Genomic DNA, 25,520 nt, shown 5'->3' on the forward strand with positions numbered 1-25,520 from the left:
AATTGGAACAAGTAAAACAATGTCTTGGTGATATCGGATGATGTTAAAGTCATCTCCTTCAGAGACTGATCCAATCAAATATAAGTGCTAGAGTTGGACACTGCAGGTAAAGATTAAAAAACACAATGAAGTTTTAATCTGAACCAGGTTATGTCTATTCTGGCAACACAGCAAGAGAGCTATCCTGTGCTCCAACAAGTAAAGTAATTCCATCACCACCTTTCCTTACATATTCACAAAGTTCAGATTCTCCCACACCCCCAGCTCAGTCTTCCCTGCTCCATGATGTCAAATTTGCTATAGCTCTCCACGTGATCTCCCAGGCAAATTATGACCTACCTTGAAAGGACAATTTTTTACAGAACTTAACAGAGGTAAATTTAACTCCTTTCTTTGTTGGCAGCTTTTGGTTTGGGTTCACACTGTATCAATAAATATTTACTCCATTACCTAATACGAATCACTGCTAGAGGGATTATGAGCAGAGTGGCAGCGATACTCTAAACTTTCCATTGCATGATGGCCTGAAGTGTATGTATCATTTAATTGCATCAGCTACTGCACAAGTTTCTTTCTCTTCCAGGATGTAGTCAGGACATTTGACGTTAGGCCTACTTATTTCGCTCTACATATTTTTGGCTGAAAAATAAGATAAACGTACTAATGAAGTTGACCTTAACAATAAGTAATGGACTCGAGAGAAAATTTACTAAGGGCTTACTGAAAGGCCATTAGCTACCCTTGCCCTGTTGAAGAGAAAAGCTGGGAGATTAAGAAGAAAAAAGTTAAAGCCAAGTCATGCATAATTGAATAGCATCCAAATCCTTCCTAATGCATGCCTCTTTCAGAATATTTATAGAACATAGACTCTCTCAGAATACTTCTCAAAGGTTAAAAAAATACTTAAACTTAATTTGAAATAATGTCTGTGGGAGGGAAAGATTAACTGGGTTAGTTAAAATGTTCAATTATAGAATTTAATCTTAAAAAGTACAGTTTTAATAGCTTCTAATACACTAGCAAAATAGCTTTTGATATATTAACAAGTGCAGATCTTGCCTTACTGAAAATAATTCAGCTGTAATTTATGCATTATGTGACAATGAACATTGTCAAATATTTTATTAAAATAAACTGGTCCAAACTCAGTTAGTCATTCTTTAATTGTGATTATCATCCAGGTTGCTAAGAAACTCCTTTCTTTATAATTGAAAGTAAACTTTATCTCATCCTAAATAGAATTAGTCTAAAAAATGAGATGCATTCATTCACATAACAAATCTGTATTGGGTGTCTATGAGGGCAAGTCACTAGGGGATATAATAATATCGTTATAACTTATATATCTCTTATATCCTTATATCTCCACTCCTGAGCAGTCACAATCTAGAAGGAGAGACAGGTTATCAAACAAGATTGCAGAACTGCAGTGGGTACCAAATGCTAGTAAAGCCAGAGCGAGAAAAAGAGATTAAAGATAGCAAAGCAGACTCTCCCACTAAACTGCAAGTTTTCAACCTTGATAAGATAATACACATAAGGTCTGCCTTTTCCTCTCTAGCACCTAACCCAAAGCCCTGCATACAGCCAACCCAAGAAACTTGTGCCAGAGAGACCATCTATTCAGAGCTTCATCGTGGAGACCGTATGTGAGCAAATTCTACAGGAAAATGAATTCTCTAGGCAGACAAGTGTGTGAAAAGAGGAATGACAAATGAAAGAAAGACATGGATGTCCAGGAAAAGTCAGGACCCTCAGAATGATCAGAATGTAGAGTGAGGGCAGTGGAAAGGCAAGAGGCATACACACAGAGTTCTGAGGCTCTGCCAAGTAGTTTGCATGTATTTCACAAAGAACTTGGAACTCCCAGGGAATTTCAAGCATAATTAGATTTTTATTTTAGCATAAATATTCTGATAATTCCCTGGAGGTACTGGACCGAGGCAGCAGTAGTGGCATAAAGATAAATGAAATGATAATGTGAAGTAAATGAAAAAGATAATATGAAATAGTCAAAGACCTGGTGGCCAAATGGATACTTACTTTTGGGACGAGAGGGGTAGCCTAGATGTGACTACAGGGATTGCCGTCAGCAAGTGGAAGACACAAGGGAAGGAACAGATTCATGGCGGGAGGAAGTAGCAGAGAGAATAAACTCAATTTTGTAAATAATGAAACAAAGAAACTTATGGAAAATACAAGTGACCATATCTTCATAGGTAACTGAGAATTACGATAAATAGCTCTAGGGAGAAGACTGAATTAGGAATGAAAGCTAAGAGCGTAGGCAATACTGTAAGAGATAGAATATGTAATGTGAAAAAAGTTTTGTATATCTTTCTAAACAGCTCCATCATTTAAGGGACTCCAGAGGAGTGTGACATTATTGTCTCTTTCTACCTCTGTATTTACAGTTCTATGCTGAAACTTGAGGAAACAAACATTAATGCTCAGTTTTTAAAAATATACTTAGTGCTGGTAGAAGACTGAAAGCTACCGAAATCTACTAGCTACTTGAGGCACAAGATCCAGAAAGCTGTCTTGGCATTAGGCTGAGAAGAAATCAGGTGAATTAAAGTAAAATATGCTGAGATTTCATTTACTTCATCAGAAACTGCAGGAGTTGTTAAAGTAGGTCTCAGAGAACCAGAATAAGCTACCTTAGAGGTGAGGTCTTTCACATGGTGGTGAATGAAAGACAGAAATTCATTTTATAAATAAGCATTCTGGGAATTATGTGCAAGAATTAGGGGAAAACTAAGATCTGGACTTAGGAAAGTGACTGATCCCGCTCTGAAATACACCAGACGTTGTTGCCTGTTATCTGGATTAATTTAACACACGGTTCCCCCTGGTGTTCAAAAGCAGATATACCAACCTAAATCCAAACCTCCGCAATAACTGTTTCATTAATAATCTGTATGATTTTCGGCAGTTTCCAGAGTCTTTCCAAAAAGGAAAACCTATTTATTTTATGTGTCTTTTATAGTCTCTATACACTATTAAGTTGTATCTTCCTGGTTTGGTCTTATTTGTTTGTGAGCAGTGTTTCTTTGTGTTCCTTGCCATCTATTCCATTCACATTTCTGGACACTGCCTGAGAGGAATAGTCACCGTATTTCAGAAGGGAAGGAAGGGTAAGAAATTTGCATTCACTGTGTGGTTATATGTGCCAGGTACTGTATTCTTCCCTCTCTCCTATCTCCGTCTCTCTCTACTGCCCACACATATTTACTGGGGGTTCACCATTCCAGATGCCAGGGATATGAAGGTGAACAAGATGGCAAGTCCTATCACGGCCCTCAGATTCCCAGCAGCAGAGACAGATAATGAACAAACTCTTTAAAGGAAAACATAAAGAACAGCAGGCAGTGATCAGTGCTACAGGTGCCAGAGAGACATAAGGTGGACAGGGACATCCCCTCTGAGAGGAGACCTGAAAGAAATGAGAAGTGAGCCAAGAGGATATCTGGGGGGCGGGCTCTCCTGGTCCAGAGAAGAGCTGGTATAAAGCCCCGGGCACATCCGAGAAACTTCAGAGAAGCAAGTGGCTGAGCACAGTGACTGAAGAGTGAGATAGGAGAGGGTTGAAAACAGGACAAAGACTTGAGCCAACTTCCACATGGAAAAGCCCCCTGGCCACTGCCATGTGAAGAGGAATACGGGGCAAAGGTGAGAGCAAGTGGGCTGGTTAGACAAGGAGCCATGACAGCGGCTCAGACACTGCGGGTCGGCAGAGAGGCTGTGAGGAGTAGCTTCATGAAGATAGGTTTTGATGGCACTGCTGAAAGTATTTGCTGAAGGATTAGGTGTGGGATGTGAGAGAGTGGAAGGAAGGAAGGACGACTCCAAGGTGAAATAAGTGTGTGACTGGAGACGGGGACAGTGGTGGAGAAGGAAATCCACACTTTAATCTGGGATGTCTCCAGTTATCACAAAGTCCTTGAAATGTCACGCACTGTATTAGTCACAGTTTACAGACTCTGACAGATGAGTTTCGGAGGTATAAAATCACAGGTATGTGTGTGGAGCAATGACTTCTCCTAGTCCCTCTGTCTCCCAAGACCATGGCCCTTCCGCTCTTTGGTGCTGCCTCCCCGGCACTCTGTCATGGTACCAGCTGGCTGCAGGATTGGGTATGCCTTGGACACAGAAAATCACTTTAGTCCCCTTCAGAAATATGGACCAATCTTTCCTTATTAGAATTGTCCATGATACCTGACACTTTCCTTGGCACTTTGAAATTTAACCTGTATTTTTATAGGGCAAGGAGGTCACTACAGTTTTAAGAAAATGAGCTCTGGAACAGGTTTCCTGGGCCCAAATTCTTTTTTTTTTTTAATTTAATTTTATTTATTTTGAGAGAAAAAGAAAGTGCAAGTGGAGGAGGGGCAGAGAAAGAATTCCAAGCAGGCTCTGCACTGTCAGCGTAGAGTCCGATGCGGGGCCCGAACCCACGAACCATGAGATATGACCTGAGCCAAAATCAAGAATTGGACGCTTCACCGATGGAGCCACCCAGGTGCCCCCCAAATTCTACTCAACTAACTATGACGTTCTGCATGGTCTTCCTACTCTTATTTTATGGAATTACAAAATCTGTTCAGGGAAATGGTAGTTTTTCCCTCAAGTTGTTTGTGAAATGTTACTGGGACATGATATTACTGGAAAGTGCTATTCTCCAAGCCCTGGGAGGAAGTTGAGGCTCACTCTTGTCACACGCAGAGTAGAAAACCATATGACCTAATTAATTACCTCAAGCCATCAGCCACATGGAGTGCAATCCTGTGCTGTAGGGTTCTGGTGAGACTGGCTTTGTCCTGCTGAAGCAAGCGGTCCAGTGAACCCTTGGAGGCTAACTCCATCACCAACATGCGAGGACGAATCCCAGCCGCCAGCAAAGATATTAAGCTGGGGTGGTGGAGGTGGCAAAGGACCACCAGCTCCTACAAAGGGAAAAAACCATTTAAGAGTACTATAGCCCCAGTACCTCCTTCCTTAAGTGTCTCAACACTTTGAGTGTGGTTTTCTCTGGGTAACTGGATTATAGCAAATGTTCCATTTCTTCTTTAATCTTTTTTGTATCTTCCACATATTCAGGAATAAACGACTGGTTTTAAAAACGTATTCTGAATGAAAATGTTAAGTTCTATCTTTCCTTATTGCTTTGCGTTTTTCAGGACATTTAATGCAGGGTCAGTACCCCTGCTGTGGTCACACGATCAGGTCACGTCAATCTTATCTAATGAATCCTAGTTAGCCACAGCGTCCTTCTCAGGCCAGGATTCTGAGCAGCTGCTACTAATCAACTGCAATGGGCATGTGAGGTACCACCTGCCTATCATTTCTGGTTTAATGACTAGAAAAGCTTACTGAGGGTGTCTAAGCCCATGGGAATACATGGTATTCCCTCCTCTTGAAACTTCTCTAATAACTTTCAGTTACTTTTGAATTAAAACCCTGTGTACTCACACAGCCTCCATGGCCTGACCTGATCTGGTCCCGGCCCATCTCTCAAAACCCATCTCCTTCTGTGTCTTCTCCTCTTCATGGGGCACCCTTCTGCCACATTGGTGTTCATTCAATTCACAGCACATACCCAGCTCCTTCATTCCAGCCACTGGGCCTTTGCCTCTGCTGGTCTCTATGCTCTGAAACCCCTTCACCTTTCTGAAGGCTTCTCATCATTCTGATCTTAGCTCAAATACTCTTACTTTCTGAGAGTAACCTGCCTTGAAACACCGTCGCTAAAGCAATCCCCAGCTGCAAGAATCTCTCTCCAAAAAGTCAAAGATACCATTTTAGCTTGAACAGAGAGGTCTCCATTCTGATGTAATCCTCTCCCTAGACCACATCCTGTGAGACTTTACAATCTCCTTTATATGTGGTTTGTGAATTCCATATATACTTTATTCTGCATATTTCACTTTACTCTGAAGCCCTACTTTAGTTGAAATTTATAGTTCATGTGATATTAAATTGATTCATGTTATAAACTGTGATTTCTGTCTGCAGAACCTCTGCTTCTTAAAAGCCAGCTTCAAAGATGGGGAGTATCAGTGCCAACTGCATTTGTCAGGAAAGTGCAGTGTGGAGAATTCTGCAAGCTGAAGAAGAAAGGCTGAATACCCTGAGCAGGGATTTTCCAAGAACAAAAGCTTCAGACTGCAATCATATATCCTCAGTGGATAAAAGCTTTTTTTTTTTTTTTTTTTTTTTTTTTTTTTTTTGCCTCTGTCTGATTATCCCAGTTGGTTAAAACTGATGAGAACCAGTCAAGTTAGGTCCATTTTCTTTCACAGGCACAGACAGAAGCTGAATCCAAATTTTCCATCCTAGAAAAGCAGCTCAATGATTTCAAAGAGAAAGGAGCAGGAGACTGTAATAGATCAGCCCCAGTTCATGACCACTGGTAGAATGACCCTCAGAATGTGGCCCTGAACACTGCAGTGCTTTCCTTTTCTTTTTTTTTTTAAAGAAGCATATTATGTACGCTCTACTCTTACTATTTCTGCTATCATTTCCTTGGTTCCCCTAGTTGCCTACACACTACTCAGTCCTGTATACATTCTTAATGTTTTGATTTCCAACAGGGTTCCCTGAGCACACTGAATAAAATTTGGAACATACATTGAAGACTAATGACCAAGGCTGAAAAATCAATTTATACAACCAATTGCCTACAGATTGAAAGAGACTGTGCCCAGATTTGGTTCATAGACTTGCTTCTATATATAAAATGTTTATTAACTTATTTGTAAAGCCACAGTGTAGCTTTTAGTATTACTAATAAAATTACTCCAGGATCTTTTACACAGACATGGAATTATTTTCATAATCCATAATTAATGTATTGTAACTGGTTTTGTTTTGTTTTGTTTTGTTTTAGTTTGCACATGTCATTTAGTTTTAGATTTAGGCACAAATTATTTTCTTTAAGTAAGAATGAATAGATTCAAAAACATAGTTGAGTTCTGGCATAAGATTACAGAATTTGAATTGGATTTTACCACTCTTCTTACCCTCTCTCTCTCTCATTCCTACTGTCAAGAAAGACTCAGAAAACAGAGTAAATCCTCATTGGTACTCAAAACCAGACAGGGTACTGGAATGACCACTGTTTGCTTTGCATCCAATATCCACTCACTTTTCTTTCCTCCTAAGGGTACTTTGATTTTTGCTGAGGCATTCAAGCCTCACCCCAGTAGCCCATGAGCTTAGGAAGAACTGACTCTAACCCCAGCCTCGGGAAAAGGTGGGAATATTCTAAGTAATAGCATTCACGTTACCATAGAGACTGATTGAGTAACACAGGCCTAAGTCCACCGGTGCAAAGCACTATCCTGGACATAAGTGCTTATGGAGAAAAGAACATGTGATATAAGTGAAGCCAAGAGAGATTTTTAAATGCGTATCGGATTTGGTTCCTTTGAAACACAGGACCTCAAAAGAGGTACCTTCTTTTCTTCTGTACTTGGGGGAGGTAACTGTGAAGCCTGGGACAAAAATTCTCAGAATACTGTCTTTTCTTTGTTTTTCAACAGGAGAAACAAAACAATCTCTTTTTTTTTTTTCTCCATAAAGAGGGATAAAAGTGGGATTTCATAACTAAACTCAGGTAGACTTTGGGTGGAAATGTGATCATTTTGCATTTTCATAAACACATGCAAAACCAGAGTTCCAGGAGGTTAACATGTCCGATTTAATGTACTAATATTGGATTTCTTACTTGTCTTAACAATCTAAGTGATGTATGTTTATTGAAAATCTTCACAGCCACTTCTTCTCCTTCATAGGCTGCTCGATAAACAGATCCAAAACTGCCATCACCTTTTGAAAAGAAAAGTACAAAGCACTTCTGTTAATCTGTCCAAGCAGAAAAGCTAGATAAATTATTTTAGTTGTGATTATATATGTGTTATACATGAAGAGAAATCTGACCCATGTGTTTCATTGAATCAAGTCTCCTTTGATGCTTCCTCTTCCTTCTGCTACTGTGTGAACTACAATGCACCTGAAGATTGTGTTTCAACCTTCTCGTCTTCCATCTACACACTCCCCACTCAATTATGTCACCGACTCCCTAACTCCATCAATTCCAATACGTTGAGTGTTTCCACATCTTAATTTACAGCCACAAGCCATTTCTGAGCTCTATCCTATATTTACAACTTTGCATTGGAGACCACTGGCATGCCCTTCCAAATCTCAACCATGCTCCATCACAAGCCACATTCATTATCTTGTCTCCAAACTAGTTTTTATTCCATTTCACATATCTTATTTAAAAAAAAATTTTTTTTGTGGTCATTATGGACTCAAAACCGAAAAATCATCTTAGCTCTTTGCCCCGTGCCTCCTTTCCATTTCCACTCCCTTGGTTCTTTCTGCCTAGACCATGGAGGCATTCTGGGTTCATTACCTCCAACTCAGTCTACCTCACCTGCAAAATCAATCTCCCTATAATTACACTTGGTGACACTTTTTTGTTCAAAAACAAATTATTCTATGCTGTCTGCCTAATAACATCCCAAATCAGGCACATATCCAACCTGTAGCTCCGAATTTCCCCTGAGGCTCTCTTCCTGCCCTACTGCTCAATCCCTAGGCTCCAGCCCAGTAGTTCTCTGGGTCTGGGCTGCAGGAGATACCTGAGGAGCTTCTAAAAATACCAATGTCTGAGTCCACCCTCAAAGATGCTGACCTAATTAATCACAGGAGTTACTGGTCATTAGGATTTTCTTTTAATTCCCTAGGTGATAGTAATGACCAACCAGCCAGGGTTGAGAACAACTGTCCTGGAAAACTGAAAGAGCCAAAATCTCCTCATCATGCTTGGTATCTTCAGGCTTCCATGCCCTTGTTATGCAGTTACTTAAAGAGCTCCATTGCTCCATCATCTCAACTCTGTAGTGTTTATCAAGTCTATAAAGTACAATACATACTGAGATAGCAAGGCCTGAGAAATCAACCATGATCAGCTCCATGGGCTATTACTCTTCACTGACATACAGTATAGCCTTTGTACAATATTTGTGGTTCTCATACAGTGTTTTGAAATATAAGCACTTGACCGACATAAGTGAATGAACTCAGAAAAATCTACAAAGAAATACAACCATGTTGAGACCTCTTATGTCTAAGTGGTGAAATTATGCATCTATGGGAAGCTTAGATATTTTACATTTTTAAAATATTTTTTATTTGTATTAATTGCATATTTTAATCCCTATAAGTATATGTAAGTATATATTATATGTTCAGAAACAATGCACATTAAAAATATATTCATAAAACAAGTCTATTAATATACACAAATCTATTAAGAAGTGTCATATAGGAACTGCTATGTCAGAAGGAAAATGTCAACTGAAGGCTTGAAATTCACTCCCACCCTACAAGGAAAATGGAAATGAATGACCTCTATCATATTACCCTAGCATACTACAAATAATGAATGGGGAGTCTCTGATTATAAAATGTTTTTATTTTTTTTATATTTTTAATGTTTATTTTTGAGAGAGAGCACAAGAGCAAGCGAGGGAAGGGCAGCGAGAGAGGGACACAGGGGATTGAGGCAGAGGCTCCATGCTGTCAGCACAGAGCCCAAAGAGGGGCTCAACCTCACGAACTGTGAGATCACAACTTGAGCCAAAGTGGGACGCTTAACTGAGTCACTCAGGTGCCCCATAAAATGTTTTTGGAAGGATATATCTCATTTATTTACATCAGTGATTCTCAACTAGGGTGATGTTGCTCCCCTACCCCTACCCCCTACATTTTTCAATGTCTAGAGATATTTTTGATTGTCACACCTGGGGAGGGGGAGGTGAGGAGATACCATTAACATCTAGTAGGTAGAGGCCAAAGATGCTACTAAACATTCTACAATGCACAGGACTGCCCCCACAACAAAGAATTATTCAGTCTAAAATGGCAACAGTGCAGAGTCTGAGAAACCCTGATCTAGATTGTGAATGAACATGAAATTTATGGGTCTATGGGGCATGAGACTAGAGAATGAGGAGTACTTATATAAGCACTTTACTTGCTGTGTAATTAATGAAATACAGAACACAGGTGTTTTGAAGGTGGTCTAAAGGTACAAACTTCCAGTTATAAGATAAAAAAATACTGGGAATGGAATGTCCAGCATGACAACATGTTGAAAGTTGGTAAGAGAGTTAGTTAATCTATGAGACCTCAACACAAATAAAAAAATATATATTTGTTTCTTTTTCTTTTATTTTGCATCTAAATGGGATGACCAATTCTAACTAAATTCATTGTGGTAGTCATTTCATGATATATGTAAAGTCAAATCATTTGCTGTATACCTTAAACTTCTACAGTGTTGTATGTCAATTATATCAATAAAACTGAGGGGCGCCTGGGTGGTGCAGTCGGTTAAGCGTCCGACTTCAGCCAGGTCATGATCTCGCGGTCCGGGAGTTCGAGCCCCGCGTCAGGCTCTGGGCTGATGGCTCAGAGCCTGGAGCCTGTTTCCAATTCTGTGTCTCCCTCTCTCTCTGACCCTCCCCCGTTCATGCTCTGTCTCTCTCTGTCCCAAAAATAAATAAACGTTGAAAAAAAAAAAGACATTATAAAAACTGAAAAAAAAATCCCACAGGTGCTTCAAAACAAACTTTGTGAGCATTTTTACATATGCTGTGTAAAGGGTCCTATATATGAAACTCATCTTAATGCACTAATAAAAGATATTTTGGGGAGCTTTGTCTGATGGCTTGAGACTCCTTCAGAGAAAGAATATGTATGTGTGGTATTTACCTGCACCCTTTGAATCACAGGTCAAGTCTGGTGTTGGTTAAGATCTAGGATTTAGCATTGACTATTCAGCATTTGGTGTTAACCCACTACTACTAATATATTCATTTCCAGAGTTCCAAAATATTCATTCTAAAATTCTCTATGTAAAGAATAAAGGTACCAAGCAGTTTATTTACCTTTACATGCCATGTCCCAAATTTTAGACATTCTCTGTTAATAGTTTTAATGTATTGACATATTTCAGGCATTCTCTGTGGAAATTTTATTAAAATGAAGTGTATACACACAGACAACAACCAATATTCTACAAAGTAAAGCCAGAATTGTCCTCAAATAGTTTACATTAAATCAGTGCTCTTCACAGTTCCCAATGACTCTCAAGAAGGCTTAGAACTTGAGTATGTCACCAAATTAATGCTTCTGAATTTTTAATCCCAAATTGTTTTATGAATATTTTTATGAGAATTCATGCCTGTCATCCTAAGGTACAAAACTGCTACTATGAGTACCTAGAGGTGTTGTTCCTTTACTTATTCTGTCTGAGACTGAAAAATGACTGCATTACACAACTGAAAATCTCCTTATCTCCCTCCCCCATTTCTGGCACTTAAAGAAAATACAAGGATATATTTCACAAATGTGTGCTTTTATTGTAGCCCCATTCTTATCTCGAACCTAGTCTATTAGAATGTGTGCAAATCAAATTCTTTATGTGACACGTTACTTTAAAATATATCATTCCTGGGGCGCCTGGGTGGCACAGTCGGTTAAGCGTCCGACTTCAGCCAGGTCACGATCTCGCGGTCCGTGAGTTCGAGCCCCGTGTCAGGCTCTGGCTGATGGCTCAGAGCCTGGAGCCTGTTTCCGATTCTGTGTCTCCCTCTCTCTCTGCCCCTCCCCGGTTCATGCTCTGTCTCTCTCTGTCCCAAAAATAAATAAACATTGAAAAAAAAAATTTTTTTTTAAATAAAAAAATTAAAAAAAATAAAAATAAAATAAAATGTATCATTCCAATGATATAATAACATTATATCATTATAACAATAACATTATATCATTCCATTATAACAAATATATGAAGACACTAAAAACTATGATAATATAATTATATTTGAATATATCCTAGATTATAAGGAAAAATTATATCCTAGTTTTTATTCTCAAACCAACAAAAACAGTTACCTAAGAGGAATTCTGGAGCTTGTTCAAATTCCAATTCATCATTATTCAACATAATATTTCTAGGCAGGTCAGCCAAAATTAAGTCAGGAGCAATTTGAGATATAGGAATGGTGAGCCTTGGTTGCTCCGGATTGACTAGAAGGTCTCCTGAGAAGTACATAAAACATTTATTACAAGCAGACTTTGAAGGATGAACGTAAATGTGCGCTTTTGATTACAAAAGTAATCACATTTCCTATGATTTCTAATCACTCTCTTAGGTTATCTTACCAATCCTATTTTTCTCTAGAAAATTTGAGAAAGTTTTAAAGGTTTAATTAATACCTACCTACCTGGAATGTTAAAAACTCATTCCTAGCTTCACTCATTAGAAACTAGCGTTCAGAACTGCCTTAGACTATCTGACATAGATTAGGAAATAATCTATTCTCTTAACCACCTTCATGGGAGCACTTATATGGTTAACAAGTTGTAAGTTATTTCTATGTATCATCTATTTTATTTTTTATGCAAGTATAATTAATATAAAGTGTTATATTAGTCTCAGGCATATAATGATTCAAAAATTCTTGACATTTCTCAGTGCTCATCATGGTAAGTGTACTCTTAATTCCCTTTACCTATTTCACCCATCCCGCAACCCACCTGCCTTCTGGGAACCACCGGTTTGTTCTCTGTATGTAAGCATCTGAGGTTTTTGTGTCTCCTTTTTTTTTCTTTGTTTGTTCATTTGTTCTGTTTTTTAAGTTCCACATCTGAGTGAAATCATATGGTATTTGTCTCTCTCTGTCTGACTTATTTCACTTAGCATTATACTCTCTAGATTCATCCATGTTGTTGCAAATGGCAAGATTTCATTCTTTTTATGGCTGAGTAATATTCCTGTGTGTGTGTGTGTGTGTGTGTGTGTGTGTGTGTGTGTATGTGTGTGTGTGTGTGTGTGTGTGTGTATACACACCACATCTTCTTTACAAAAACATCTATAGATGGACACTTGGGTTGCTCAACATCACTAATCATCAGGGAAATGCAAATCAAAACCACAATGAGTTATCACCTTACACCTGTCAGAATGACTACAATCAAAAACAAGAAATACCAAGTGTTGGCAGGGATGTGAAATTAAAGGAACCCTCAAGTGATGTTGGTAGGAATACCAATTGGTGCAGCCACTGAGGACAACAGTATGGAGGTTCCTCAAAAAGTTAAAAATAGAATTACCATGTGATTCTATAGATATCTACCCAAAGAAAATAAAAGCACTGTTTTGAAAAGATATATGCACCCTCATGTTTACTGCAGCATTATTTACAATAGCCAAATTATGGAAGCATGCATCATCTATTTTAATCCTCGTTAACAATTCTATAAGGTAGGTTTTAGTATTCCCATTTCACAGATGAGATTATTTTGCTCAATGAGCCAGTATTCAAACTCTCAAACCAAAAATCTTCTGAATCTAGAACACAAAGGTCTTTTTGGTAACAAATACAATCCACCTTTCTCCACTATCTCCGTAATTGAATGCAGTATCCTCTAACTCATACCTTAGAGGTAAGAATTATTTTTACATTCATTACAAAATTCCAAAAATACTATAAGGATCACTTAAAAACATGTGAAATTGTATCAACACTACCTTCTTCTGCTTTCTTCATCAAGTCATCAAGCAAGATTTTTTGATGTTCTTCACCATCATTAAAACTATATAATGCCCATTTCTTCAACAGAGTTTCTCCTTCACCACAGATATCAATTTCCAGTAATCCAGGAAACCATTCTTCCATAAGAGAATCGATGTGGTCCACAACTTGGCCCAAAAGAATACAGCCTACATAATCCAAAAAAGATCTCATTAACACCCTACCCGAACCTCGTCATGTTGCAAAGCTAGAAAAGAGGATCTGTAAGTATAAAAAGAAAAGTTTAGATTTCTTTAGTGGTACAATTCAAAGTTGAATTAATTTCCTTACCTTTTCTACACGAAGGAACTGTAATTTTTAAGAAACTCTCTGGGTGATGGTCTAAAACTTCAGATCCGACCAGACAATAAGCTTCAGGAGACCAATTCAAGTAGATGCCTTGTCGCCAATACATTCTGTTTGGGCGAAGTGCTCGTTCTGAAAGAAGTTTAAATGGACCCAAATGAATCTATTAATCATTAACTATTCCATAAATTAAAGGGGCAGAAAAATCACTGCACATACCACATTTGACTAATAGAGCTATATTTGTTTGAAACAAAGTATTGGAATCATTAATAACACAAGTCCTCATCTGTATCTATTATACATGAAATTAAGTATTTTATCCTTAATTTTGCAATGAAATAAACAAAATGCCCAGTAGGTAACCTAAGAGGGATTTCAGGTTCATGATGTTAAGTAGTGTAATATGTATATTAATAGAAGATAAAGAATCATAAGTAAATCCTTACAACTTTTAAAAGGAGGTTGTTGGCCAGGCTACAATAAAAACTTCCTGAATGTTTCATTTTAATGCAATGTAACTACTTATATACTGATCAGTTGCAAGCAAGATAAGGCTTATTTCAGAATATAGTAGTACCTCCATAAAGCTGATTTTTAACCCCCCAAAATGGCATTTTTCCCTGTGGAGCACTAAGATCTCTCTTTCTTCTAGAAGGAAGCACTAGCATTATAAACACTCATTTTTATTCCCCCCCTTTTTTTTTTTTTTGTAAATCCCTCAGGGATGGTGCAGCAGAAGAGAACTATTATTGTTTCTACACCGAATGGTCTGAATGGCCACAACCTGTTACCTTGTTAAATAAAACTCCCTGGCTTTGCAGTGACAGTCATTTCTAGTTTTATTTTGTTCATTTGTATGTGCGTGTGTGTGTGTGTGTGTGTGTGTGTGTGTGTGTGTGTTTATACGCCATGACTCCTGGTAATCTCACTTTCTAAAATTGCTGCTTATGGTCTACTTGGACTTGGAAAGCAAGACATTCATACTTGTTATAAATGTGTCTAAAATAAAAACAAATAGGCTTTAAGTGAGGACCTGAAAAATTTCCTTTTTGACAAACCACATGAACTTATATGAGCCTATCTGTCTTTATCTTGGCTACTCTGAAGTCTTTTGAGCTTCTTTTCTGATTTTCAGTGGCCTTACAAATAAACTCTGAAAATGACATATTAATTTTAATATGCTTTCCCCCTAATTTCTCAAATATTAAGTCTTCATTAAATACATACCTCTTCCTGAAAGCATGTAAGGTGAAATTTCAAGTAATCGATTGATTAACCTTGACCAAAATCCCATTGGAAAATAAGGCATTTCATATAGTCGAATGATAATTTCAGAGTTCTCACAATGAGGGAGCTCTATCACAGGCCTGTGGTCAGACAAACTAAAGAGAAAAGGACATCAGCATTATACAGCTTCATAATACACCCAACCATGTTAACCAAAGTGCTTTACAACTTGAGAATCAATGAATTGAAGAATAAATATTCTAGCTTATTGCACTTTTTTATAATGTTCTTTTGCTACATGTCCTTTCTTCCTCAAAAAATTCAATGGCTATTTAATCAATTCAAATGCATGCTCAGATGCATGAATTTTTTTCAGTAATCCTCTTTAAACTAATAAATAAAATATTACAATTAGTCATGCAGAGACAAGTTTGAAGCGATTATATAAAACTTAAAAAATGCAAGTCCTAGAAAAAAAGTATATATGTATTTTTGGAATTGGATATCATGTAGCAATCAATGCAATTTACACTTTTCAATATCACATACCTTATAACATTTCCTACTAATAACATATAAAGCAACCTTCTATAATAAAGGTTAGAACCAAGGCCTCCACTGTGTTGCCGCTCCCACTGAAAATTCATTGCCATAAATTCTTCTGGTGAAAACTCAGTATCTTCCCAGAACCTAATATAAATCTCTCAATGCCATGTAAGAACACACATGAACACACACAGAATAATCACTATTTACCTTTAAGTAATTTAAGCAGTGGTAAACCAATTATATACATAAAACAAGTTTCACTGTATCTTTAAAATGTCAAATGCAGTGTTTTCATTAAAAGTAAATGTTATACTGGGCGCCTGGGTGGCGCAGTCGGTTAAGCGTCCGACTTCAGCCAGGTCACGATCTTGCGGTCTGTGAGTTCGAGCCCCGCGTCAGGCTCTGGGCTGATGGCTCGGAGCCTGGAGCCTGTTTCCGATTCTGTGTCTCCCTCTCTCTCTGCCCCTCCCCCGTTCATGCTCTGTCTCTCTCTGTCCCAAAAATAAATAAAAAACGTTGAAAAAAAATTTAAAAAAAAATAAAAGTAAATGTTATACTTCAGTAGAATGTGTACACCAGAAGCAAAATAAAATTAGTACATTTATCATAAACAAAAGTTATTTTGACAATTAAAATATATAACAGATGGTGAGTTTCCACAAGGTAATTGAAATTTTAAGCTTAGGTTTACCTGCTTGGAACCAGCAAATATTCTTCTCCTATTGGCAGGGCAATCTGGAATTTTTCTAGGAGTTTAAAGTACTGTGACATGTAGTTCTTTGGAAACCTCTTTTTCTTTGAAAGAAATTTTTCCACATCTCTGCGTGAAATGATTCCCTTAGGATGTTTTGGATAGCCTTCCACTTTCACTGTCAAAATCTGAAAGATTTAAACTTGTAAATAATCACTCGAATTTATTTTCTGAAAAGTTCTCAATTTAAAGCATTTTGTATCTCTTTGCTCAGTGAAAATGATCAGAACAATTTTAACATTGTCAAGTACAACATGGGACCTCATTTCTTTACTAGAAGCCCAGCAGGACAACCACTCCTCCACAGAAAATTTATTAAATTAAGGGAGTGAATTCAGATCAGAAGTTATAGATATCCTCTGAAATCAATGTATCTTAAGCTTTCCTAGATCCAATTAACAGATCAATCCAACACCCCTCATCCTTATTATAGTCTCATCAATGATACATTCATAGGGAAATTATCTTCCAGACTGTTCTCACTACAGGTTTGCCACAGAAACGTTACTTTGTGTTTACATAATAGGAAATGGTTTCTATCAATGGGAAGAGAGGCAGTATAGTACAGTTTTGTGGTCCTCAAACAAAGCAACTACAGAATTCTGCTGGACTCCACTCAGTTGGAAATAGGTCTGGGATAAAGCTTGAGAATCTGTTTAACAAGCAACTCAGATGACTCTAGTGTAGAGATCATACTTTGAGCTTTGATTCTCATCATGAGTTAAAAGTAGAAATTCAGAAGAACTCAGGTCATATCCAGGCTCTACTACCATCTCTGTTACCTTGAGAAAGGTATATAACTTCCTTAAGCCACAATTTAAATGAGATAATAACAGGGACTGCTTCTTAGATTGCCATAACACTGAAATAAGATAACATACGTAAGGCATGCAAAGTGCATATGACAATTTTTAGCATATAGTATGTCCTCATATGTCAGCCATTACTATCCACATATTCCTTGATGAATGAAATGAAATTACATTTCGTTTAGCCAAACTAATTTTTAAAAGAGGTTTGTGCTTAATTTCTTTGGTAGATCTGTAACGTTCAAGGGCTACTTAAATAGGAGCAAACATTATGAACATTATCATGCAGTTGAGTGAAACACTAGATTGCAAAATCCCTAGGCCCAGGGACTTGTCTCACTCATCTCTATTTCTCTGTTTGGTATATATAATGTTTACTGAATCAACGAATGCATGACTGACTGAACATAATGGTGTCTAATGACAATATATAATGGGTCATTAAAGAATACATTGCAGTTGGCACTTAACCGACTGAGCCACCCATGCGCCCCTGTTCTGGCATTCTTAAAGTTTCCTTGTCTCACAACTCACTCTCTATCCCTAACCATATTTTATATTTGCTTTACAGCACTCTACCATCTGACACTGTAAGAGTTTAGTTGTTGGTTGTTTCCTTCAACTTGAATGTCAGCTTCATGAATGCAGGAAACTTGTTCCCTGCAGAACAATATCAGGAACATTGTAGTTGTCAAGTCAATATTGTTGGATGAGTAAATTCGGGTAAAATGAAGTTTGGAGCATTTTATCCTGGGGTTAGTTTTTTAGACACTGGAGTCAAACTACTTGGTTTGAAATCCTAATACTTCTTCCTGAATATGTAACTTTGGATAAATTATTTAACCTCTCTGTTCATCAATTTCTTCATCTTCAAAATGGGGACTAATATAGTACCATTAAAATAGCTGTTCTGAGAATTACAAGAGAAAATGTTTAAATTAGCACATAACTAACCCCTTGTATGTTAGCCATTATTGTATACTATTCTAATTTATTTTATTTAGACATATTGATTTTAAAATAGGCGGTTTGTGCTTGATTTTTTAGGAGACCTATGGTGTGCTGCCACTATTTGTAGTAGATAGTTTACAAACATAGACACATCAATATCTTCTCATCTTCTACATGCATGGTGTTCAATCCTTTGAGAAATTAAATCCATCCATTCTCCTCTTGGATCTGAACGGGCTTTGTGGTTACTCTGGTCACTAGTAGCAGAACTGATATTTTACCAGTTCTGGGCCTAAACTTTGTGAGTACTGGTCATATGAGGGGCCACACAGAGGAAGACCAACATACCAAAAATGTGAGTGTGGCATTTTTAGACTTTCCAGCCTCGCTCAATGAAGGAAGCCAAGTGAATGACCCTTGCCAATGCCATGTGGAGCAGAACCACCCAGCTGAGCACAGTCAATCCACAGAAAAGTGAGAAACAATAAAGTGTTGATGTTTTACCTGAAGTTTACTTGTTTACTCAAGTTTTGGGGTATCTTGTTTCATAGCAATAAAAAACTAAAACACTGCCTTAATTTTATCACCTTTCAAAGACCTAATATTCCTTCAGCCTAGTAACTTATAATGCTAACTTACGCGCTTATGCAAAAAAGAGAATTTTCCAGATTCCTCACCCAAGTTTTTATCAAGATTAAATTGCCATGCAAGCTTTTTAATGTTCCACCTGATTAACTCAATAAGTGTATTTCATATTTCTTTTATCATACATTTAAATGAGTTTTGTAAACTTCTCTGTGCAGTGATGGAAATGTCTTTAATAAGTTTAGTGACCTAATAGTCTGGGTCACAGAGAGGGTAGGAGGCTCATTAGAGCTTTTGCACCATGAAATTATTTCTGCCCTTCCTTTGATGATTCACGGAGGTGAATACCCCTATTTATTTTTGTTGATGGGTATCAGATAAGTCATTCTTGTTTTCATTTGATTATTTATAGCTTTCATTCTCTTCAAGTGTTCGTGAAAATGACATTGTATTTTAATATATCAGCATAAATAAAAATATAGTACTTATAAAATTATTAAAAAATTCAAGTTAATATCATACTGACTCTTTAGATCTATCTCTCAATATAACTTTGGACTGTTCAAACTATTGACTTAATTTTCACTTAAATTATCATGTTTATAGTAAAACTATGCTGATAAGAGTTTCAACTTAATCACTCCATGAATCTTCAGGGATTTTATTGTGGTAATAGTGGAAGGCTGCTTTTGTTAGAAGATGGTGATTCTGAAACAAATCACTTCTTTATTCTGCTGAAGAAGATATGCACACCCTAATACTACCCACATCTGTACAACTTTAAATATTCCCAATTCACAGGGAAACACATCATTTTGGGGGGCAACTTTAGCCTTTCCTTGAATATAGAGTTTAGTCATTTTCTGATATAGTGTGGCACACAGGACAATAAAATCTTCAGGGTATATTTAAAACTCCCTTTGCTATATCTGGGGCTCCTGGGTGGCCCAGTAGGTTAAGCATCCAACTTCGGCTCAGGTCATGATCTCATGGGTCGTGAGTTCCAGCCCCATGTCAGGCTCTGTGCTGACAGCTCAAAGCCTGAAGCCTGCTTCAGATTCTGTGTCTCCCTCTTTCTCTGCCCCTCCCCCGCTCATGCTCTGTCTCTCTCTCTCTCAAGAATAAATAAACATTTAAAAAATAAAAAAAATTTAAAAAACTCCCTTGGCACCCACCTACACATATGTTTTATTTAGCCCCATACCTGACACACATTCTAAAACTACATGGATACATCTTTACAATTTTGAAAAATTTTTTTATTACCTAAAATAATATCCTTAAATTACTAAATAGGTCAAACATAAGATTAGCTGACAGTTACTTCTCACTTACACTGAATTAGGGAAGCAATGTAGAAGATAATATTGTTATTATCCTTATTTTACAAGTGAAGAAACAAAGACTTAAAATATTAAGAAATGTCACAGTGTTGGGATGGACATAGAAGAGATTTGAACACGGGTCATGCTGACTACAGAGCTTGTGCTCCGGACCAGTCAACGTTACCAGCTCCATTCTCATTTAGCAGATGAGTGGAAACACACTTTCCAGGGCATATGTTCAGAGGGATGAAAATCTACTTATAAAATATCTACCAAAATAGGTATTACTGTCACATTACAATTGCCAATTGCAATACATTTCAATATGCTCTCAAGGTCCAAGATATAGGATTTAGGCCAAAATGAGTTCCCTCTTCAAACTACCTGCCTTCTTTTTCTTTAGATAAAATTTAGGAACTATCATTCAAAATTATCTGAGGGAATTTAATGACTATTATGGTTTAATTAGAAGAGATGATTCTAATGTAAACAGACAGAATCATTTTAGGGTCTCAGGGAGTCACATGCAAAACTCTAAATTATGCCCACACTCAAAATAGTTGCCAGTGAATACATGTGCTGGAGACGGCCTCCCCAAGCTCTCTTCAGTTCATGATTAAGCTAGATGCAGCTGTTCTCAACCAGGGTGATTCTGCACCCCCACCAATGTTTGGCGATCTCTGGACACATTTATGCTTGTCATATTGGGTCCGTACTACTGGCACCTAGAGGGTAGAGACTAAAGATGCTGCTATCATTGTATAATGCACAACAAATAATTATCTGGCCCAAAATGTCAATATTGCCGACACTGAGAAACTCTGAGCTAGTGCGTTCTGATTGAATGGCTTTCTGTGGCAAACCTGTAGAGATGGGTTATGCTAACTAATTAAGGTAATCTCATTGGTAATTATCACTGGCAGAAGAAAAAATCTTTCCATATGAAATATAAATGGAGAAAAAACAGCCATAACCACCACCATCCAAAGTTTTCAAAACAATAAACGTTTACAGCTTATAATCCACTCAAGAGTCAAAACTCCTCTCCATGTTGTCCAGTTAAAGGTTTTACATCCATAGACTCAATTTTCTTATGTATATTTGCCCCAAGGATTTTCACAAAGCTTCCATTCAACTGACTATATCAATAACCAAAGTAAAGTGTCATAAGAATCTAGAAAAGCACTGTGGAACAGAGTGGTACAACATCTGTTCGCAAGTTGGAAACAAAGACATTAAAGTGAACTCTCAGACATTTTCCCTTCTTCCATGAAGCTCTTCTTTATGCAGTCTTCTACATGAACTGCTCTACAGTAGTCTACATTTATAGGATTTTCTACTTTAACTGAATACAAACTCTATAATGCTCAGTTCTCTGGGTGTCACTTGTTCCTCTCTTCAGTCATTGCCCTTATGCCACAAAAATACAAAATACCAACCTGTGCCATGACTTTACAAAGCCACTTGGGTTCCACAAAATATAAGTCACTTAACTGCAGCGCTGGGTCTTGAAAATGAAGAAGGACCCCTGTAGTAAAAATCAAACAGTGAAACATGGAATCTAGAAAATACAAATATCAAGGGACTTTGGAGAGAATCTAGTCCAACCTCCTCATTTTACAGATGAGGAAACCTCAGCACTGTTGGCGGAAGAGCTGAGGCTAGAACCTGAGCATCCCAGTTTCCAATCCCTAAAGTCCAAGTATTAGAAAGTATTTTTGGAACTACATAAAATGATCATATGTAAGCATATTTGAGATAATTGCATGCACTGTCTTTCATATATTTACCAATAATCAAAAATTCACAAAACGTTTTGGCTTTCTAAACATATTCTACAAGCCATCTTATTTTCAAATATAGGTAAGAAACACAGGATATTGCAGAAAGCTACTAGTTTAAGAATAATGGAGGGAAAGGAACAGATTATAATCCATGTGAAGGTCATTTTTCATACAACAGAATCTAGGGATTAAAAGCAGCTGTAGTCACTTACCCTAGTACTACAAATTAACTCACACGTTTTTAGCAGGGTTATACTGATCAAGTACACAAATAGCACAGAAGCCACTATAAGCATCTTTATCTGTGAGACCATGCTGACAATGAGTGATGCAACAGGCAAGATCTGCCATTCAATAGGTTTATTGTCTCAGGTAACCAACTGATTCTCTAAGTGCCCAGTTAGACCATCCCAATAATACTTACCCTCTAGAGTATATAAATAACTTCCACACACAGTAAATTCAATTGATACCATGAAAGGATATGGCTTGTGCTTGGGGTCCCAAAGCTCCTCAATAGTTAAGTCAATTTCTAGAACCCACATGTTTTAACTCCTCAGATACTTTTCCCACCACTGCCCTTAGGTGGTTTCCTAAATGTTTTTTTTCCTATGGCATGACATATGATTCAATGTCATTGCACATGATGACCTTTCAAAAGGAAAAAGTCAGTGGTCAAAGAATTCTGTTAAATTTTGAATGCAAATTCTATACAAGGTTCAGATACATTTTTACAATGACTACAGTGGAGTTTTGAAAAAATATGTAACAAACATACTAACCTGATTCATTTAGGAAGTGAACCGCATGAGGAAGCTCATTTTCATCCAACTGTAGCTGATTTTCTTTTACGAGTTGTAATAATCGTTTCCGGTCGATTACAGGAAATTCAATTGGCACATTTTTACGTTCCAATAAAATGATTTTCTCAAGTTCTACATAGCAGTCTGGAATCAGCTGCCCAACGACAGGCTGATCTCGGATCTGTGTAATTACAAATGACAAGCTGTAAAAATCCATTTTATTCATCTGCCTGAAGGTGGTTGGTAAATTCAGTGCTAATAGTTGTTCAGAAAGTGATATATTATTCAAGTGTGATGTAAAACTATTTAAGCTGTGAAGGATAAATAAAATGATACTAAAATAAGAAAAATATAAACACAGAAGCCAATTTAGAAATAACTGTCAAACAAAATAGTATGGAAATATTTATCTAACTACCCAAAAAAATCCATGATATACTCCAGGATAAAACACTAATCATAAAGAAAGGATTTTTTATTTTCTAAGACATTAAACATATATGCAATAGATACACTACCATAATAAGTCAGGAAGTATTACAAGAGCTTTGGGGCCTTATTTATTAGATGAAAATATCCATGCCCCAAAGTAAAACATTAAATTTTGTGCTTGTTATTTGCAAAATGTACCTGATATGTGTATATTCCATGTCTCCCCAGGAGGAGACACGAAATCTCCTCACCCAAGAAATACTTTTTCATGGAATTTTAAATTTGGGAAAATAATAAACCATCTACACGCCAACAATTTTCACATGAGAGGATGATTTTTGGTCTGTTACATTTACAATATAATCATTGTCTACTTACTTACATATACACAATAACAACTTTTAAAGAATAGCTTTAAGATGATAGTTTCTATGATAAAACATCTTTTCCAATTTTTTCTTTTTTCCAGGAAAATCTAATTTTAAATAGAAATGCCACTGAAACAACAGTAACTAAAATGCCTCTGAAAACCACCAGGTGGCAAACTCTCCCCATTTCTCAACCCATGTATATATTCTTCTATATTCTTTTTACCTGAGAATTTCTACTTAATTTCTTAAGTAATTTCTTAAACTTATTATAAACAGAAATTTGGTTTTATCACACACACATGCAAATTTAACTTGCTCTTTTTCTACTCCTAACTAGAACTTTAAGGGGCTTTATTTAAACAGTCATACTATTACTTACATATTCACCTCCAGTCATTCAGAACATTGTTTTCCTGTATCCAATGCCCTCCTAGTAAATTAAATACAATTTCACTAATCTTCACTTTTCATATTCACCTTCCTCATCATTCGTAAATTAAGATAAAATAGAAATTCATATTGAAGTTTGTGTTCTAACTCAAGAAAGAGAACCTACATATGGAAGTAAACAGGGGTTCTCACAGAAAGCAAATTACACAGCAAAGGGATGAACTTTTTATGGCTGAGTTACAGGGCCAGCAAAAGATCCCACTGCTAATGGGCTGGACAAGTTTGAAAGAGGCAATGTTGGCAACGAACTCCGTTTTGTCCTACTTCTCCTTTCAGCTTGATTATGAGGTCCCCAACAGCCAATAAAAAAAATTTATTTTAGAGTCTGCAAAGGCACGTGTTAATAAGGGCAAGATGGGGAAAGATCAGAGAAGAGCCAAGAGAGAAGGAGAAAATGAAAAACAAGTGAGAGGGCAAAAAGTGATCTCTAGTAAATTCAAAGCTGCTATTTAAATACAAGTTGAAGCATCTCAAGGAGGAAAGAATATTCTAGTTCTGGCAGGCTCACTGATTCTGGATGATCCTGAAAAAGCCAGAATTCTACAAAGCAATCAAATGGATTTTCAAACCAAAATGCCAGAATGATGCAGCCATCAACAATCTACATCCATAGCAATATATGGCCATTTCTCAAAGCATTTCTTTTACCTGCTTCTATCAGCCTCAGTGATCAGTCATAAGCTCAGGAGGAAAACAGATCTTGTTGATGGACAGTGATAAATTGCTTTACACTAAAGCAGTACTAGTCCAGCCAGCTGAACTAACCAGTTTATCCATACTTCAACTAAACTATCCATACTTTATCTATTTGTTGCAACTAAATTCAGGCTTTTTCAAAACAAACTCATTCTTGAAGAAGTCTTTTTAAAAATATGATATGTGGGGCGCCTGGGTGGCGCAGTCGGTTAAGCGTCCGACTTCAGCCAGGTCACGATCTCGCGGTCCGTGAGTTCGTGCCCCGCGTCAGGCTCTGGGCTGATGTCTCGGAGACTGGAGCCTGTTTCTGATTCTGTGTCTCCCTCTCTCTCTGCCCCTCCCCCATTCATGCTCTGTCTCTCTCTGTCCCAAAAAAATAAATAAATGTTGAAAAAAAAATTTTTTTAAAAAATAAAAATATGATATGTGGTCCAACATAAATGATGAAAATAGGAACTATTAAAACATAATAAGTAAAAACAAAGTTCTGTATGTATAGGTACAGTCTCAGAAGGAAACTGCCTGCATAAAAAAAATATTTAATTGGATGTCTGAATTTTGTGTATTTGTTTCTTACAAGTCACAATACTTTCTAATCCTATGTCCAATTAGAGAGTAGGAAAATTTGCAAATAAATAATGTATCATTCTTCTTACATAAGATGCCACTACTGACCCACCATTGGTAAAACCTTTTAGTGATGGTGACAAATGTGTTGAAAGACACAAACATGCAAATTCTCCCCCTGGGCATCACAAAGACCAACACATTTATAAATGGCTCATTAGGTTTTAGATAGGAGCATAATCTGTGCAAATGGAAGAGA

General features: G+C 37.2%; 1 protein-coding gene across 1 annotated transcript in view; it reads right to left on the reverse strand.

Moving 5' to 3' along the window:
* Window positions 1–25,520, reverse strand: part of LRRK2 (leucine rich repeat kinase 2) — a 138,908-nt gene that overhangs the window by 31,328 nt on the left and 82,060 nt on the right. The window contains exons 32-40 of the mRNA XM_040488426.1: window positions 22,725–22,926; window positions 21,598–21,686; window positions 16,429–16,616; window positions 15,189–15,343; window positions 13,944–14,090; window positions 13,610–13,801; window positions 11,971–12,117; window positions 7,730–7,830; window positions 4,756–4,946 (exon numbers count right to left, since the gene is read on the reverse strand). Coding sequence (XP_040344360.1) covers window positions 4,756–4,946; window positions 7,730–7,830; window positions 11,971–12,117; window positions 13,610–13,801; window positions 13,944–14,090; window positions 15,189–15,343; window positions 16,429–16,616; window positions 21,598–21,686; window positions 22,725–22,926 — 1,412 coding nt within the window. The remainder of the gene's footprint in view (window positions 1–4,755; window positions 4,947–7,729; window positions 7,831–11,970; window positions 12,118–13,609; window positions 13,802–13,943; window positions 14,091–15,188; window positions 15,344–16,428; window positions 16,617–21,597; window positions 21,687–22,724; window positions 22,927–25,520) is intronic.

This window comes from Herpailurus yagouaroundi, unplaced genomic scaffold, assembly GCF_014898765.1.
Source record: "Herpailurus yagouaroundi ecotype Mexico unplaced genomic scaffold, PumYag 166, whole genome shotgun sequence".
In the NCBI taxonomy this organism is placed as follows: Eukaryota; Metazoa; Chordata; class Mammalia; order Carnivora; family Felidae; genus Herpailurus; species Herpailurus yagouaroundi.